The sequence below is a fragment of the Cucurbita maxima genome, unplaced genomic scaffold (assembly GCF_002738345.1).
Source record: "Cucurbita maxima cultivar Rimu unplaced genomic scaffold, Cmax_1.0 Cma_Scf00012, whole genome shotgun sequence".
In the NCBI taxonomy this organism is placed as follows: domain Eukaryota; kingdom Viridiplantae; phylum Streptophyta; class Magnoliopsida; order Cucurbitales; family Cucurbitaceae; genus Cucurbita; species Cucurbita maxima.
The window spans coordinates 182,049-200,884 of NW_019272028.1; the positions used below are offsets into that span (position 1 = coordinate 182,049).

Here is an 18,836-nt window from a genome sequence, read left to right on the forward strand (position 1 = left end):
TCATTTATACAAAAATAATACCAATCCGAATATAAACCTACATTATTTAGATTTTCAATATCTATTAAATTTATATTCTAAGACTGTTAATATAATTCTTTTACTCGTGGTAGATTTTTTTTTTTTTACTTATTTAAGAATAGTTATTTTTGAATAATTTACCTATAACTGAGAAAAAAAACAATAAATCAGTGTGAATTATTAAATAATTAGAGACAGACAAAGAATTTAATCATTTATGGAGTTATAATGGGATGTTCTGCTTCCTTAATTCTATACTTTTGTTGTTGGTTCTCTTAAATTCCTTGTATTAATAATAAAATAATTTATGCAATCATCCGTAATAAGATAGATGGTGCATTAATTAATTAATTAATAGTTAAAGGGAATGTTAAAATGCATTCTATTCTTGGAATGTAGTATTTGGTGGTGCAAGACAAGGAAACACTCTCAACCGTTGGAATTGCTTTCTTTTTTTTTTTAATTTTTTATTATTATTATTATTATTATTTCTTCCTATTTTTTGTTGTCTCCACGTGGTCTCTATGAAGTGAAAAGTTTTTTTTTTCTTAAAAAAAAAAGAAAAAAGAAAAAACCCATTTAGATTCTTAACTAAGGAAGAGCCTAATAATTGAGTAACCTAGAGGCATATGTTTTGTGTTTTTTATTTTTATTATAATTAAAATAAACCAGAATAATCTGAGAAAAAAAGTGTTAAGAGTTAATTTTAAATTATTAATATATATACACACTTTTGGCGTCTTTAAATACTTTTATTATTTTATTTTTAAAATCATTTCGAAGAAAAAGAGGAATTCAATCGGTACACGATAAGCTAATAAATCTAAAGAATAAATATTTTAATCGAAGATATAATGTTTTTGTTAATTGAGATATTATAGTAATTGATATAAATGCATAAACTTGTAATACCATGTTATGTGCAAAGCATGTGGTATATTTTTAATATTTTAAATTATTATTTTTAAAATAAAAACATTTGTTTTTGGATGTACAAGCACATCAACCACTTCCAACGACTATGGGCCACGCTCCATTACTTGAAACGAAAAGATGGGCCTTCTCCGGCCCAAACGTTGGGAGTTTCTATTGGGCTTCGCTTGAATCCAAGGCCCACTCGTTTCTTACAATGGGCCGTCTCAGCTTCTATCATAGTCTACAACTTGTGCTATAAACGCCGCACAGCTTTAAAAGCAAAGCTCCTCCACGGAAGCCTCATTTTCTTTCACTTTCCCGCTATTTTATCGCTCGTTTTCTTTCGCTGAGATTTTGCTGCTGCAGTTAAGGTATGGAAGAGATGATTCTAGGTTCTTTCTATGTTCTTCTTTTTGTTTTTCCTTTTTCTGTTTCTTAGTAATTAGTTTTTTCAGACGTGGATGAGATCAATGATGATTTTGATTTTGTTTGAGTGTTCGTTTTCTTCTTGTTTCTATGTTTCTCTCTTTGCAGAATGAGTTTTACTTGATCGACTGTTTTATTTTACGATCTCCTGGTTGCTTCGACTGGATTGCGAACGGATCTTACGGTGTAGGTTGTTTTCGCATTCTCTTTGTCTGCAGGTTCTTCAGCCGTACAACAATGGAGACCGAAACTTCTTGCTTTCATCAGCGCTTGCCGCTAACGTGCGCCGGAGGCATTTGAGCCTCGCTGCTTTGCCTTATGACCATGGCCGAGTTGCTTGCTTAATCTCATGTGAAGCTACCGCTCTTTGTTCTTTCAACTTCGTTGACAATCGTGTTTAGTACAGTGATTCTGTTTCCATAAATTTTCTTCTAGTTCTGTTATGATTTTTTTTTTTTTTTTTTTTTGCTTTCAAAATGTTAGAAACCTAAAATGATTTTAAATCACAATAATTCCTTGTGTTTTTTACTCGTTGAATTGTTTTTACAATAGGAAAAACGACATGTCGTGATTATTATAATTATTATAATGCAAATGATTAGAAACTGAAATCATATCTCGCCTTCTTTAAGCTCTAGTTTCTTCGACCCTGTCAGTTCACGAAAGATGAGATGAGATTCAACATTCACCAGGTTTTTGGTCATCAAATATTTAGATTATTTTTTTTTTTTCTTAAATGCTTTTGCAAACGTTTTTCTTTTCTCCATCATCCTTTTCATCCTTCTTCACTTTCCCGCTCGTTTTCTTTCATCCCTTCCTCAGAACTTCTCGCCCCGATCGCTGAGCTTTTGCTGCTGCACTTCTTGTTGGAAGAGATGATTTTAGGTTCTCTCTATGTTATTCTTCTTGTTCTTTTTTGTGTCTTACTAGTTAGGTTGTCGGATCTGGAAGAAGAGGTGAATGACGATTCTAGGTTTCCGATTTTTCCTGAGTGTTTGTTTCCTTCTTGTTTCTTTGTTTTTCTCTTTGGAGAATGAGTTTTACGAGCTTGACCGTTTACTTTTTCGATCTCATGGTTGCTTCGACTTGATTGCGAACAGATCTAACTGTCTAGGTTATTTTCGTGTCTCTTTGTATGCAGGTTCTTCGGAACGTCCAAAATGGAAACCGAAGCTTCTTCTGTTCATCAGCGCTCGTTGCATTTCAGGTGAAGCTAACACTCTTTGTTTTTGTGTCCATAGCCGAGTAGCTTGCTTCACCATCTCAGGTGAACCTTGTTTGATAAAAGAATAGTGAAAGAGATAAGAACAGATAGAATAGATAGAATAGATAGGACTTGATGCTTAGAGGTACATAATTACCGTATTTATAGCTTAATACACGGACAGTAAATCATCTAAATTTAGAAAACTTCAAATCTACTAATCATCTCTTAAAATTTATAGTTTGAATATTTAAATCATATCTGAACCAACTGCTCTTTCCTTCTTTCAAATTCTTTAGAGATCATGTTTTTAACGGTGATTCTGTTTCCATAAAATTTCTTCTAATTCTTTTATGGACTTTCGAATTTTAAAAAAAAAACGTTGGAACCTAAAATGATTTTGAATCATAGTAACTCCTTTTGTCTTTTACATGTTGAATTGTTTTTATAATATGTCAAACGACATCTCGTGATTATTTTGAATTTTATAATGCTAATGATTGCCGTCGGAAATCATTTCTTGTCTTATTTTTAAATTCTAGTTTCTTCGACCCTGTAGTTTCACGAAAGATGGGATTCAACATTTACCAGATTTCCTTTTTGTCATCTGATATTTAGCTTTTTTTTTTTCTCATTTTTTAAATGCTTTTGCAAACGTTTTTCTTTCTTTCTAATCTGAAAAGCTTTAAATTTATATATTATCTTATTTTTGGCTACTAATTTTGTGTCATTTTTCAATTGTCTGTACGATAGGAGAAATAAATTATTATGTTTTTTTTTAAAGTTGAATCATGCCAAAAATTCTTTATAAATTTTGCAACCTAAGAGTAAATAATTCTAAATTCACCTATCAGTCTACTATATGCTATAACTAATTGAAATGATGTTTAAATTATTTTTATGTAATTTTGTAATAGTAAATATTTTTACTGCATTTTAGGTAGCAATCGCTGGTAAAGTGTAGCAAGTTTTATTTATTAAACAAACATGTCTACTTAATCAAATTAAAATATGGAGTATTTTCAAATAAGTTATTAAGTTCTATATATATATATCTATATAGTATTGTATTGTATTGTTATTTTATCATTTAATTTTGATATATATATATATATATAGTATTGTTATTTTGTCATTTAATGACGTATAAAGATGGGTAGGTCTTGATTGATAAAAAAAGTTAATCCGTAAAATATTACATTGATTTTTTAAATTAATAAAATTGATAAGTATCACAAACATTAGAATATCTCTAACCTGCTTGGAGAAAGAAAACAATCCCTCATTTATATTTAACACATTGTAGTTGTAATTTTTAGAACCTATGTGAATTTTTTTTATAGATTTATTATCACAATGCATTCCTTTTTAATAACAACTTAAGTGAATCTAGGCATAACGTGAATCCCGATGTCATTTATATGCAACCTAACCAATAAATTATAGTTAGTTAGCTTTCAACTTAAAACTAAAATGAGAATCTTTTGAATTTGTTCAATCATAATAGGCGCACACATTATCCTTGGCATATGTATTGATTTTATTAAACGATCATGATATTAGTGATGGTGTTGCTGTTTTTTTTTCCCTATCTATAATTTGTGACCCAACACTTCATCCCTTTGCCAATCGAATCGCATATAGGCATAATGCGCCGTTTCTGGAGCTTTATTTGTTTCTTAATTAATTTTTGTCAATTTCTTTTTTGTTTTTTTTTTTTTGTTCTTACCAAGAATTCAAAATTGAATTTTGCCCTTGATTTTTTTTTCCTTCATTTTTTTTCCCTTTCATATTGTGGGGCTTACTTTTCAACCGGCATATTTTATCTTAGTTCATATATTCTTTTTGTATATCATACATTTAATAATGAAGATTAATCTCATGTTCTAGCATATTTTATCATCACTCATATAATCTTTTAGTAGATCATACTTTTAATAATAAGGATTAAATCTATGTTTCAGTATATTTTGTCTTCCTTCATACTTTTTAGTAGATCATTTAACATAAAATTACTTCAAGCTAAACATTCATATTTTGTCTTCATTCATATACTAGGTCATTTAACATACTTCAAGCCAAACATTTAATTTTGACTAGTTCAATTTGAGTTTAATATGTTTAGACCCTTTTCTTCCTTTTCTTCTAATTTCAAAGAATTACTTTTAGCTCATAGTTTAAATTATTTATGTATAGAGCTGGTTTAACATTTTTGAGTCAGTTTAAGCTTATCTAGTTTAAATTATTGAGTAAATTTAAATTATTTAATGTAAAATTAGGTAGTTTAAATTATTAAGAGTAAGTTTAAATTATTTTATGTAAAATTAGTTTGAGCTAGGTTAAATGATTAGGAGTAGGTTTAAATTATTTTATACAAAATTAGGTGAGTCAATTTCCATAGTTCTAATTTATGATGGTTGAATTCCTCATGTAGAATTAAATTTTAGAGGATAGTTTTAAGTAGTGTTAGCATCAAAAGGAGTTGTAGTATCTTCAACCTAGGTCAACCAAATAAATGGTACTTAATGCTAGCATCAAGAAGTTGTAGTAACTTCGGCCTAGACCAATCAAATGACTTTACTATCGATATGGTTAGAAATTGATGTATGATGACATGTGTCACACCAGCATCAAAGAGTTTTAGTACCTTCGACTTAGGCCAACCAAGTTTCGGTATGGTTACAAATTGATGTTGCATGATGAAATGTGCCTCATGATTATGAAATGTTTAGGAAATTATGTGAATATGGTATGATATAACTGAAAGGTTTATGAAAATGATGACTGTGATATGTTTATGAAAATGATATGATTGTGATATGTTTATGAAAATGATATGACTGTGATATGTTTATGAAATGTTGACTGTAATATGTTTATGAAATGATGATTATGAAATGTTTAGGAAATGATATGAATATGAAATGATATGACTATGATATGTTTATGAAAATGATATGACTATGATATGTTTATGAAAATGATATGACTACGATATGTTTATGAAAATGATATGACTACGATATGTTTATGAAAATGATATGACTACGATATGTTTATAAAAATGATATGACTACGATATGTTTATGAAAATGATATGACTACGATATGTTTATGAAAATGATATGACTATGATATGTTTATGAAAATGATATGTTTATGAAAATGATGACTATGATATGTTTATGAAAATGATATGACTATGATATGTTTATGAAATGATATGACTATGATATGTTTATAAAAATGATATGACTATGATATGTTTATAAAAATGATATGACTGATATGTTTATGAAATGATATGACTGTAATATGTTTATGAAATGATGATTATGAAATGTTTAGGAAATGACGTGAATATGATATGATATAACTGATATGTTTATGAAATGAGATGACTGATATGTTTATGAAATGATATAATTATGATATGTTAATGAAATGATGTGAATATGATATGATATAACTGATATGTTTATGAAATGATATAATTATGAAATATCCATGAAATGATATGATTATGATATGTTTATGTTTATGAAATGATATATGATATGTTTATGAAATAATGACTGTAATATGTTTATGAAATTATATGATTATGATATGCTCTTATGAAAAGTTAGAATAATGATATGTTTGTGATATGACATATTAATGTTATAATGTGATGTGTTGATTATATGATATATGTTATGCTGTAATACGTTTGACAATATAATACATGTTGTGACGTGTTTTATGATATGATATGTCAAAAGATATGCATGATATGATATGTCAAAAGATATGCATGAAATGAATGATACAATATTCAACTCCAATACATGCCTTTAAAAAATGACATGATATGAGGAGAATATAAGAGGACCTCATGCATCGAAAAATATCTTTTTTTACGATGATACAGATGCATACATTACTAGAAAGAAAAATGGTAAAAAGATGATATCACCAAAGGAGGAAGAGATGACGGCAATGATGACCACCGTGGTGGAAGTGAGAACAGTGGCGATGGTGGTGGTGATAAAGATAAGGATGATGGTGGGAGTGATAAGAAGGATGAAGATAATAAAGATTATAAGTAATCGTGGAAGAAGATGGAGAGGAAGACACCTTTGAAGGACTGGAAGAAGAATAAATCTCTGCCCTTCCACTACCAAAAAAGACAAAGAAGTAAAAGAGTGATCAAGAAAATATGCTAATTTATCGAATAGTTGTTATCAATTAGTGTTCAGTAAAATCTAGTTATTAAGTGGAGGGATGATTCAAACCAATAAAATCATGACAACATACGGGATGAGCAAATTTAAAGACCAATTACTACAGATATTTGAAAGACGTCCCCACAGCCCATCTCCTCCATGTGCACCCTTTTTTTTTTTTTTTAAAAAGATCCGAAAATACTATTGGCTAATATGATGGAATAATAAAAGTTATCCTAAACCTAAACATGTTGAGGGATGTACACCTTTTGGAAGTCTTCATATTTACAGGTCGAAAGCTGATTGTATTGAGTAGTTCCAAATCCTCTTCTATTTCTCATGCTATCTCCATATACCTGATGTGATACAAAATATTACATGGACCATAAAGAGTTAAAGAAATAATAAAACAAAGGGCTTAATGCTCCCAGCCTTGGACCTAATGCAAAAATACTATTCCTTTTCCTTGTCTTTCTGTTTCACTTTGTTTTCTTTGTTGCAAAAGTGTTGATATCTTGAGATTTATTGCAAGTACAATGACAAAATTTTGAATATTTAAAAGTATATAAACTAAAATTGAATATTTGAAAGCAAAAATTAGGTCAGACTTAAAAGTACAAAAACCAAACTGGTATTTTGATCTCAAAAGTGCAACATCAAGCAACATCGTATTTTGTATCCACATTGAACTGCAAGGCTACTATAAACAAGACAATTCATATGGGTATTTTTCAAATCATAATCCAAAAAATAGAAACAGCATTGGACTAAGAAATTTGGGGCATGCTCATGAGAAAAACAAACAGCTTGAGATGAGTTAAATTGGGTGTTTCTATTTAAATGAGTTGTAATAGCATCACTGACTGGTGGCAACTTTTAAAAATTAGAAAACAGTCTTAGTTTAGTTACCATTAAATTACTGTTTGGTGGCATCCGTGATCATTGCTCGAGTCCAATGCTCAATATTTTCAGATTGAGATGGTGGTGGAGGAAGCGTTGGATGCTCTATGAGGTCCCATTCCTCAATGGTGCAATCATTCTTTCCAGCATCAGAAAACTCGGTGGCATAAAGATAACTTGGAAGGTTACTCTCACAATTGGTTTTCTGCATTAAGACACAAAAATTGATATAACAAAACCAAGTCCTTCATGCAGATATGAAAAAAAAAATAGTAGAATCGCTTGTTAAATACGTGCAGCATAGATAGTCCCCAGAGAACGAAAAATAAAGGGAATGCAAAACCACCTTTTCAATTTATCCAGGTAATCTTCCCACTTCTACTTTCTATTATCAACTTCTTTTTTATTTTTTCCAAAAAAGGAATTATTATAGGGAAAGCAAAACCATTTCATTAAACACATGGAATTACAAAAACACTTTTAGTTGGAAGTCGAATAATAAATATAGAATAGCTAACGAAAGCATATGAAGAGAGGGAACTCCAAGATGAAGCCACCAAACCTTTACAGTCCCAAATGTCTTACCTTACCACGATCTCTTAGCACGTAAATTTTTTCTGTTTCCCTCCAGATCATCTAAAGAAGGGTCCTATTCTGCCTATTCCTATCAAGCGAACCCATCACCATTCTTTCCTTGCTTAACTTTTCCTCCGTTCATTACTTTTCTTCCAACCTCCCCCAATCCCCTTGCATTGATTCAAACTAATGTATCAACAATGCTACAAAAGGAAAAAAAAAAAAAAAAAAATCGGAGTTGCACTTCACCTACACTAAGGGTGTAAAATTTTCCTTGGATCTTTTACCCTTGTGCTTATCTAAGGGTGCAAACTTTTCCACCAAGTTTGTTCATTCTCTCTATTTTTTATTCATGGGTTTCGTTGATTTTGCATTTGGGAAAAGAATAAAGGAACAGAAATAAGAGTATGAATAACCAAGGATGACGAGACAGAGTAGAAGACACAACAATATAGAAGAAATAACAATGAAGTCTTGGAGTGCGGGATAATTTTGTTATGCAACTCCAGTTAATCTGAGAAAGCTTTATTACCCTTTAACATGATGGATCAATTATGATGGTAACTAACAAAATTCAAAGAAAAATCAAATGAGTCATCTAAAAAGTAGGGAGACAATAATGGTAGTTTTCCATTTATTTAAAATTCCATAAATTCTTTAATAACAGATGGGGAAAAACCCAATAACTTATTGATGCAAGCAACACACTAAAACAACGTCAAGTTAAAAATTCATACCATTATTTGTGAATGTGCACTCTCGAACAGCATGCTGGATGAAATCGAATTAACAGTCCATGCAGACTTGTTCAGTTTCTGAACGTGCTTAGGGGGCCTTGAGTTTAGAAGATATAACCATGCGTATCAGTCAGGGTAAGCTGTGTAGCTAAAAATAATTATCTACATAACATTTTTCCATTTCTTGTTTAATAAACAGAACATGGTGAAGCAAGTTCAAATACCAGCAAGAACCTTAAAAGTGAAAAATGGGACGGAAATACCTGGAAGAAGCCATTTTGAGGGAAAAAACAGAACGCACTTCCTTGGATGAAGAAAGAGTAGCCAATAATTTAGCAAATGCTTCAAAAGTAGAAGCTTCAGAAGGAACATCTGAAGAGAGAGAGTTATAGCAGTATGAGGTGACACATGCTACACTTTTCTTGAGGAGGGCAATCCCTTTCTGCAAATTCTTGTGCGTTTCTATAGAATGTGGAGGAGCGGACGGATAACTGAAGCTACTACTTTCTAGTGAACTTAAATGTGATTTCCTCTCCGATTCCAAGGAAGCAACACCGAAGCTGCTAGAGCATTTATCAGACCATGAATTTTCCCCACTTGTTGAACTATAGGTTTGACGTGGTATAAAAAGTGGATACTCATTGCTGTAAAATTCATAACCTTCAATCAAAAAGTTAAGAAATAAGATTTGGTGATCAGGTTGCAAATTCAACCGACTTACCTTCGGGAAGATGGACGAGCTTTCCAATATGAATCCCTTTGCCATATGCGTGAACAAGAACCCTGCAATATTAAGCATGGGTGAATGAAAATAAAAGGAGATGTGTCACAACTAACATACAAGAATGAAAACCAGAATATGTTTAATTTAAATTTGAATGACATATAGATGAAACCATTTCTTCTCATATAATGTAAGTTTACTAAACCCGTTATAGCTCCAGACACATAAAGAAGAGTTTTGTAGCCATCATTATCAGTTATCCTTACCCACAACTCCTATGTTCAATAAAATCATCATCAAAATTATCAATAAAAGTTTACTAACCTTAACCAACCCGTGATTAAAAAACACAAAGAAGTTGCAAAATAATTTCAGTGACTTTTGATAAACCTCAACTTTTTTTTTTTTGTCAAATATTTTGATAGAGCCATCATAGAGAGAAATCCAGCAAGATGTACGTACTGCAAAACCCGAGTGGTGAAGTGCAGGAGCAGCCAGATATTGAACGACAAGATTCAGAAGTTGCACCATGTATCTACCAGTTAAGCCAAAGAGACTTCAATTAGATGGAAAAAAACATTCAATTATAATTGAAGGCAGAAAGAAGCCCTTAACGGTTGAGTGTTAGGACTTCAGAAGATGAGACAGCAAATCCCAATAGTAAGAATATAAGGTAGCATAATTATATTAAAACCTGTGTGGCAACGTAGAGATAAAACCATAAATATGCACAAGTCAACCATCATACAGAGAAGAAGTTACCCCAAAGAAACTGAAAGCTCGTGTGGCTCAACAGAATGCGGATCCAGTCCTCTTGGTAAGCTCACATAACAGATTTGATCAAATTGCTCGCTTGGTCCCTCTTTGTTCTCTCCATGAACTAAAACCTACGATAAATAGATTGAATGTAGACAAATTTGGGAGAACACCAAAGCATTCATCAGCAAACAAAAATTATTCTTGTCCTGATGAAAATATTTCTTAAATTAATGGACTGAGAAACTAAAAAAATGAATATTTTTTAATTGATCATGCATACTACTGCCCAAAATGTTTACCCCAATCTATTTTACAATTTTATCAATAAATAGATGTGACTGATAATTATAAGGTCTTAGGCCATGGCTTAAACAAACTAAACTTCTAGCTTTAAATATGTGGCAGAGGGCTAAAGGAGACTATTATTTCATATGCAAGCAGAATATTTCAATCCCTTGTTATGCAGAACTTAGGAATTGTAGTTTTTCCTATAAGAATCCTCTCAGATTCCTTCGAAATGAAGCACTGCATTAATTCAAGGAATGGTGTATTAACAGTTTCAACTTTCCATACTCATAATAGAGGAAAAGTTAAACTTCCAATGTGAAAAGAAAAGAAAAGCAGAAAGATTCGAGTATGCAGACCTGATAATTTCTGAATAATTTCAAAAGTATTTCTTTTGACATTGAAATAATATATTAAAATATTTGGATAATTAGGTTTCTTTCGTAGAACATATGATCGAGTTACAGAAAAAAGATGGTTCATTAGGAACCAACATCAGTAGGTAGCATGTAATAAGCACTCAGAAATTGTACTTGCTGATAAGAGCGTACCTGACGTTGTGGAAACAATTTGCACATTTGTTTTACAACCAAGGATTGTTTGTGAAGGCGTTCAGAGGTAATTGCCATCTGTCTCCATAAAACACTTTTGCATTAAGCATTAAGTCATGTGCAAAAGAGGTCCAACTAAAGAATGAAAAGTACTTGGACAACATTGATCTCCAGTATAAAAGCATGGTTGAATGTGAAAAAAAACAGAAAACCGTGTTATGTACCAAGTATAGTTTCATAAGGTCATTTGTCATGTATGCCTACATTTATATACGTTCAAACATGCAATTTTTTTTTTTTTAACCTAAAAAGTGGCACATGTACACAAGTATATTATGCAAATATATATGAAAAGAATCGGCCATCAAAAAATAGGCTGAAAAAGAATGTCCATATAAAAAAGGGAATATAGGTTATACATGTCCCAGATTCTTGGTGCTAATAAGGTCGGGATAGGCTTTCTCCAGTTGTTCAACTCGTTGTTTTTCCAACTGCAACAGAAATTCCAGAAAGAACCATGCTTATGGGATATTTAAATCGAAGGGAGAAAGGAAATACAACTAGTGTGAACTGAAAATAAATAAACGGAGTACCACAGAACGAGCTGATTCAAGCATCGCATATTTCAATTTGAGATCATAGGACGTCAACTCAATCTCTGTCTTTCCTGTGTTCATAAAATAATTTATTGGATTTGATAAGCACTTGCTCATTACATAATTTGGCAAACATCTGAGTGACTACGTTGCTTTTAAAAAGTTCTTATGGAAGTTCAGAAACCTTGCTCGAGTTTCTCTCTACTGCGCCGGAGTTTCTCCCTTAACCTAGTAAGTTTCTCATTCCGAGTAACTCTCCAATTTAATTGATCGTCTGCCTTCCCCTGAGAACAATAGTTCATATTAAATTTCTCGACAAAAGCAATTTGCTCCACAAGTACATTGTATAGATAAATAATACTATTCACTACAACAGCACAGAACCAGCAATAATCGAACAACATGAAGCCGAAGTAAATTCAAATGATCAAATGCTTTGTAAAATAGGTGAAATAACAAAATAACTATTCGGTAAACAAAGGCATCGGTAATCTCGTCATCAGTTTACAGCAATCGCAACTTCACCAAGGTGCTTTCGTCGGTTATTTGGCACATCAGTTTCAGAAAACGAATTTACGATAGTTGAACCTCAAACAAGAAGAAAATCAAAGAGAGCGACAAACAAGCAAGAACGGCATCAAACCTTTGCCACAAGTACGTCGCTCAACCTCGAATACAACAAATCGCGCCGAGCTTTCAATAATTTTAACGCAGAGTTGTAGTCATTCAATCTGCCGGAAATCGAAACCGAAAAGATGAATACAGAAAACGTCTCTTCTATTCAAGCAGGGAGCTAAATTACAGTCTAAAAGAACGTCCATACCTGTGATTGACGCAAACGGTGCAAATGGAAGCTTGACTAGAATTCTCACAGATAGCGCAATTGCAGAATTTCCGATTCATCGTCGATCAGTTGTAATCATGCTAATGAATCGGATGATGATCCTCCAGGTTTGGAACGATAATTTCAAATTTGAAAGGAGAAGTCAAGCCAGACGGAGGGAAGCTTAAACCGCGGGAGATGATCGTCTGGAAACTGGAATGTAGCTTCGAATAGATAAATAATGGGTTAGATTAGAGGGTTTTCCCCGCGGGTTTCTTTTTTTTTTTTTTAATATTCTTTTTTATGTTATATTTCAACGAAATAATATTTTCACCAATTTAGCTATGCCAGGAGGTTAGCAAGATGATCTATTTAATTATCACACACACATATATATATATATATTTTAATCCTAACTTTATCGTGCAAGCTTTTAATTGACGAGATCGTCCATCAAAATATTAAGTAATAAATATAATCTTACAAGTTCAAAGAAACACCCATATAATTTGATCTAAATAATTTCAGTTGCCATTTTAATTATTTTTACAAAATATCACAATTAATTTTGATGAATATTTAAGAAAAACAGAGTTTAGCCTTCGGATACACATTTATTTTAAATCCTAATATATTGATAAAATATAAAAGGAATTGAATCTTTTGAGTAACCATCACGAGATCATTTGTTTTTAATTATATAGATTAAGATGTAAAAAAAAAAACAAATACCAAAGGTTGTATCTTCCATCAAATTTTAATATATAGTTTTGGAAATCATAAGAGATAAGCCCAAAGAAAAGAAATGGTCGATAGAATTTAATTACGAATCCTTTACTCTTTGCTCAATTATAATTGGTTCTTGATATAATAGTCAATATAGCAACATTAATTCATAAAAACTCGGTCCCAATTTTTTTCAATTAGATCTTTAATTTCACTTATTTTAGTTTAGTTCTATATAAAATCAAAGTCAATCCATAAATTGATTTATAAATCATTAAAAATTATAAGTTTAATCTCTTAAATTTTTTAATTTTTTAAAATTCACAAATTTATTACAAGATTTAAGGCTATAAGTTTTCATTACACAAAAAATTCAAGATCAATAAAATAATTTTTAAAAATTTCAAAATTTGCAGAATCTAATAGACATAGATTGTCTATAAATTTACCTCACATAAATTTTTTTTCAACGAGATGTTTCAATTCCTCAAGTTTTACGATGACCTGTGAGTTCATAAGGTCTCTGGCTTCCTTTATGAGGGTGCCTTCCCGGCTGAAATGATAAGCATCCAGCACTGTCATCATCCACGCGTGAAGCTTCTCTGGAGTCCTACAAGTGTTTTAAGAAGGAAAAAAAAAACAATGGCAGGGAGTGTTAAATCACTGATAATAAATTAAAACTATATTTAGCACGAACGCCTCCGTAACCAACGAACTCAATGAATTACTTCTAAACAAATCATTTTCACTAAAATCACTGTTTTTAATACATCCTTAATTGGCACAGATCCAACAAGTAAACTTTGAGTATAATAGATGAGAAAATAGCCCTGTAAGGGTTGGAACATGGAGCCTTTGAACCCCCTAATCTGCTATCATATTGGGTTTACGCTCATAGATTATGGCATGCTAAATATTTCAATATATTCTTAACAATGAGGTGAGAAAGCATACGTGTATAAGCAGTCCACATCTTGTCCTTGAAGTTCTTCGCCAGGGGTAAATGCATCCTTCAGGGCACTTAGCTTCTCCTCAGGATCCTTGATTGTAAGAAGATGCTTCAGAATCCTGATTTCTGTTGGCACTAATCTTTGAAGGTTACCGCTTGCAGTCACGTACAAGTGGTATAGTATGTCTTTCACCTGCGCCAATAAAAGTAACACCAACACTTCCACCATTGAAAAGTAAATATGAAACGACAATACATCGATTAAACGTGCCCTTTTTTGCTGAATGCTCATACGACATGACTCATGGGACCAAATTGGTATTTTTCTCTCTTTGGTGTCTTAAGCTATCATCGTTTCATTCTAACAGAAAACACTATTTGAAAGCGTTATCGGTAGTTTCAGTAATTACAAACTTTGTGGTTATTGGAATTTCTAAAATGGAGAAAATAAGACCATGAAACCACAATTTTGCATCAAAGGAAAACAGCAATGGTAGCAAATGCATTACCTCGTCTTTCATCATGTTCGACTCCTTTGCAGCAGACCAAGCTTTTGTAATCATCAATACTAATGCAGAATCAAGCTGGTTTTTCTCCGCCAGACTGTCTATCTTTCTGCAAGCGGTATCTAAATTTGGAGAATTGATGATATCCTGGAATTTCAACTCTGCGGCATCTAATGCTTCAATGTTTTCAGTTGCGGCATCATATTCTTGTACAGCACCCAGGCAGGAGTTCCCAAGCCTCGCCAGAGCTTATCAATTGAAATATAAGCGAAAAAATATCACTTCAAGCATATCAGTACCATATATTATAGGAAAAAGAACGCATTTTGCAAACGAAAGAAGACGACATTCAAAAACTTAAAAATAAAGAGAAGATTCCAATAATTTTTTTAGGGAGAGGAACTAATTAGAAATGTATAAAAACCTTAAACAATCAAGCTACGCTTAGGTTGCGGATCATTCCCTGAATTAGGCTTCCCCCAACCACTTAGGCAACTATTTATTCACTACTATCAACAAGAAAAGTTCATAAGTAGTTTGCAGACTAAAAAGTACGCAGTAATACCATCTTGCTCAGTCGGATCATCATAATAAGATTCAGTCACTGTGTGAAGATGAACAAAGAATTCTTTTGTAAAATCTTTCCGACGCCTCGAAATAATTTCACCAAGTTCTGATGGTGCTGCTCCTCTGAGCACCTCAAGAAGTTCGTTGTGTCTCTGTACATCTTCATCAATCTGTGAAAATTTTTAAAGGGGAAAAAAAACATGATAAATAACTCACATACTGCATCACATAAAATAATCACGTACGAAACACTTCATTTTGATTATTCCCTGAGGAACACATCCTTTGTGGCTCTACACCCATAGAACTGATGATTGACCTTGTTGGCACACGAAATGTTAGCTTACACTCGTCTTATTTGCGGATTTTTTTTTTTTATATCGAAACAAGGTCATTTAAACAAGAGTTTTTTTACCTTTTTCTAAGATCCCAAGACTGACCTCTTTCAGCTTTCTTCCTAGCCGGAGTAGCTTATGCTGCATCCCAGGATCATCCTCAGAGGCAGCTCGATCTCGGCACCTTCTAAAGAAATGGGGTCGGATACTGTCCCATTCCTTGCTGAAAGCAATTAACCGTCTCCAATCTGTTGGAGTTGGCTTGTCGACCAGAAAGACGTCAATGAGCTTGTCACACACTTTGGTCATTTTATGCTGATCCAAGCATTCCACGCCATCTTTTGCATTTGGAACATTTCCCATTGGCCCATTGCGAGTTGGAGTTGGATTCGAAGAATCAATAGTTTCTGGACTGCAATCACTAGGTACTCCACTCTCTCCTCTGACGACGGCAGAACAGGATGATTTCATCAGTCTAACTCGAGAAACCAATGAGCGGAACTCTGGTATTCAACAAAATTATTAATATTTCACTCTATGTTGATAAAAAAAAAAACGTTGTTACAATTTAAACTAGCAAGATATAAATTATTAATACTTCACCCGATCATATTTTCTAATATAAGATAAACTAGCAAAGCAACAAATTTCTACAATTTAAAACAATTCATACTACCTTCGCATTCACTTTGTGACTGCTAAGTCAATGTGAAGCTTGATAAGATGTTGGGACACAAAATATCAGGAATCAATAATTTGAAACAATAGATATTCGACATCTAGACCAATGCACAGCTATACACGCACAAGACAGACAAAACAAAATTTAAGGCCATTTTTCCAAATCCAATTTTGTGTTCGAGAAAATCTTAGGATTATTTTCTAAGTCGTGAATAATTCAACAATGAATAAAGATAGCAATCTCATGGTCTTATCCTCGCAACTCGTCGGAAAGTTCGACAAAAACAGAGTTCGTTACCTCTGGTGTTAGAACCCATAGAAAAATTTCGAGCTGGAATTCTTGAAAGTGAGGACGAAGAAGGAGAGCAGGCGACGGCAGCGGAGGCGTCTCCATGAGCAAGAATGCTATCTCTGATAGAGAAAGAGAATGATGTGTGGAGAAATGCGCAATGGAGCTCCATCATCGAATGTGGAAGCAGAAGCTAGAACTGAACCAAACACACACGACACACCTTCGCTTCCTCTCTGGCCCCGCATGGGATTTTATTAGGGTTTAAAAGGCCAAATTGCCCGACTTGGTTAGAAATTATAATATTTTTTTTGTTTATATATATAGAACAAAATATTAATCTTAATGCCTAACATTTAAATAATTCTTTAAAATTTTAAAATATTTTATTTAATATATATATATATATATATATATATATATATATATATATCCAACAAAATAGATCATAGTTTTGATATTTGTATTTGTTAAATTTTTAAGGGATTATTTTTTTATTTATTTTATATTTAATAAGTTTATAAATTTTTATATTTTATTTTTAATCTAATTTAAACAAATTTAAAATTAATTTATCCATTCAATATAAATTTGAATTTTATATAACCCTACAAAATTAATTTTATATCCAGTGAAAAATGTAACATTTTTGCTATTATTTAGTTTGTAATCTTTTTCTTATAATATCTTAGGGAATGAGTTTTTTTTTTTAATTGAGAATCAATACCATGTCATTTTACACATTTAATTTTAAACAAAATTTTTATAGGATAATAATTAATTTTAAAATTTTGTAAGTAAATTTGAGATTGATTTTAAATATGAAAAAAAAGGATTTTAACTATTTTAAAATCATTCTCAAATATGTCTTTAAAACTAATTTAGTTAATGAAATGCTTTCATGTTTTATTTAAGGGATATAACTAGGGAAAACTAGAATTCTAGTTAGATTGATTGTACAATAAATTAGGTCGGAATATTAAATTAGGGCTAAAACCGGGGACAATTTTTATTTTCTAGTTTTTAACTAATTTAAATGTTTAATTCTTTAAAATACAGCTTACCAGATATTAAATTCACCAAAAAAAAAAATTAATGTTTATTCCTTTTGGAGTTGGTATAAATATTTTAAGGTTAATTATGGAGGCAAACTTTCTCTTTAGCGCCAATTGCAACCTACTCTCTCGGGTTGGTTACATGGTCCATCAATATTAAAATCTTGATGACTAAAGTTAAATAAAAACATCACAAATATAAATTAATCCTCCGGGACTTCCTCTCAAATAAGACTTGACTCCTTTCTTTAGAGCTTGTCTACTTTGATATTATGTTAGTAATCACAATTTACCACAATAGTATGATAACTCTCATGACTTTGCTTGGGGCTTCCATAAAACGCCTCAAACCAATGTAGTATTTCTCACTTATAAACTCATGATCTTTCTCTAAATTAACAACGTGAGACTTACTCCCAATAATTCTCAACAAGGACTAAAAAAGTCAAAAGACCAATATAATTATAATTTAAAATATTTAAAAACTCTGGCAGATAGAGTAATTACAAAAATGGAAAAATGAAGTATGAATTTAGCCCAAATACACTATATTAGTCAACACAATTAATAAAAATGAAAATTTTTATTTTTGATCCTTCAATTTTTAGTAATATATTTATTTGGTTTTTAAAGTTTGAAAACATAAGGTTTTAGTCGGAATTAAATTAATAAAAAATATATTACTTTCCAAAAATGTTAAACCTATTTCTCAAATTTCGATGATTAAACGGGTATATTTTCAAACTCTAGCAGTCGCTTAAGCTTATTTCTTAAAATTTTTTTTAAATTGAGAGGCCAAAGGAACCTATGCTGTAAGGGCTGAACGGCAAACAACCTGAAATCTGAAGGACCAAAAATGTAATTTTCTAAAAAAATTATTAAAAAAATAAGACCGGTTTATTGTCCATTTTTCTATTTTCAGCCCACGGGCTTCCCGCTCCTATCCCTTTGTTTTTTTTTTTTTTTTTTTTTTTTTTTTTTTTTTTTTTTTTTTTTTTTTTTT

General features: G+C 31.6%; 2 protein-coding genes and 1 long non-coding RNA gene across 5 annotated transcripts; 1 reads left to right on the forward strand and 2 right to left on the reverse strand.

Moving 5' to 3' along the window:
• Positions 1-1,235: 1,235 nt before the first annotated feature.
• On the forward strand, positions 1,236-2,054 carry LOC111487431. The gene is made up of 3 exons (XR_002719069.1): positions 1,236-1,307; positions 1,581-1,762; positions 2,001-2,054. It is a non-coding gene; the product is annotated as an uncharacterized LOC111487431 (long non-coding RNA).
• A 4,393-nt stretch (positions 2,055-6,447) lies between these two features.
• On the reverse strand, positions 6,448-12,863 carry LOC111487411. Of its 3 annotated transcripts, XR_002719067.1 has the most exons (14): positions 12,726-12,863; positions 12,546-12,633; positions 12,087-12,186; positions 11,900-11,973; positions 11,726-11,797; positions 11,307-11,384; positions 10,474-10,598; positions 10,174-10,246; positions 9,709-9,770; positions 9,251-9,631; positions 8,988-9,084; positions 7,684-7,879; positions 7,041-7,130; positions 6,448-6,725 (listed from the first exon to the last, which is right to left on the reverse strand). XR_002719067.1 is itself a non-coding variant. In XM_023134803.1 (13 exons), the coding sequence occupies exons 1-12, from the start codon at positions 12,803-12,805 to the stop codon at positions 7,691-7,693; spliced, it is 1,419 nt and encodes a 472-aa protein (XP_022990571.1). In that variant the 5' UTR covers positions 12,806-12,863; the 3' UTR covers positions 6,755-7,130; positions 7,684-7,690. The 3 variants fall into 3 exon arrangements, 2 of the variants coding, with proteins under 2 accessions (XP_022990571.1, XP_022990572.1); XM_023134803.1 differs by lacking the exon at positions 6,448-6,725 and having other exon boundaries at positions 6,755-7,130; XM_023134804.1 differs by lacking the exons at positions 6,448-6,725; positions 7,041-7,130; positions 7,684-7,879 and having other exon boundaries at positions 9,065-9,149.
• LOC111487412 (uncharacterized protein At4g37920-like) lies at positions 12,836-17,054 on the reverse strand. The gene is made up of 7 exons (XM_023134806.1): positions 16,788-17,054; positions 15,914-16,311; positions 15,472-15,643; positions 14,910-15,154; positions 14,406-14,593; positions 13,901-14,061; positions 12,836-12,949 (listed from the first exon to the last, which is right to left on the reverse strand). The coding sequence occupies exons 1-6, from the start codon at positions 16,951-16,953 to the stop codon at positions 13,902-13,904; spliced, it is 1,329 nt and encodes a 442-aa protein (XP_022990574.1). The 5' UTR covers positions 16,954-17,054; the 3' UTR covers positions 12,836-12,949; position 13,901.
• Positions 17,055-18,836: the final 1,782 nt, after the last annotated feature.

Coding starts and splice junctions, on each gene's coding strand:
- LOC111487411 (XM_023134803.1), bottom strand. CDS start 12,805: ATGAATCGGAAATTCTGCAATTGCGCTATCTGTGAGAATTCTAGTCAA. Junction 9,632..9,708: donor GCTCGTCCATCTTCCCGAAG/GTAAGTCGGTTG, acceptor TGAATTTTACAG/CAATGAGTATCCACTTTTTA. Junction 9,085..9,250: donor CTCAAAATGGCTTCTTCCAG/GTATTTCCGTCC, acceptor TCTAAACTCAAG/GCCCCCTAAGCACGTTCAGA.
- LOC111487412 (XM_023134806.1), bottom strand. CDS start 16,953: ATGATGGAGCTCCATTGCGCATTTCTCCACACATCATTCTCTTTCTCT. Junction 15,155..15,471: donor TGATCCGACTGAGCAAGATG/GTATTACTGCGT, acceptor TCAATTGATAAG/CTCTGGCGAGGCTTGGGAAC. Junction 14,594..14,909: donor CGAACATGATGAAAGACGAG/GTAATGCATTTG, acceptor TTATTGGCGCAG/GTGAAAGACATACTATACCA.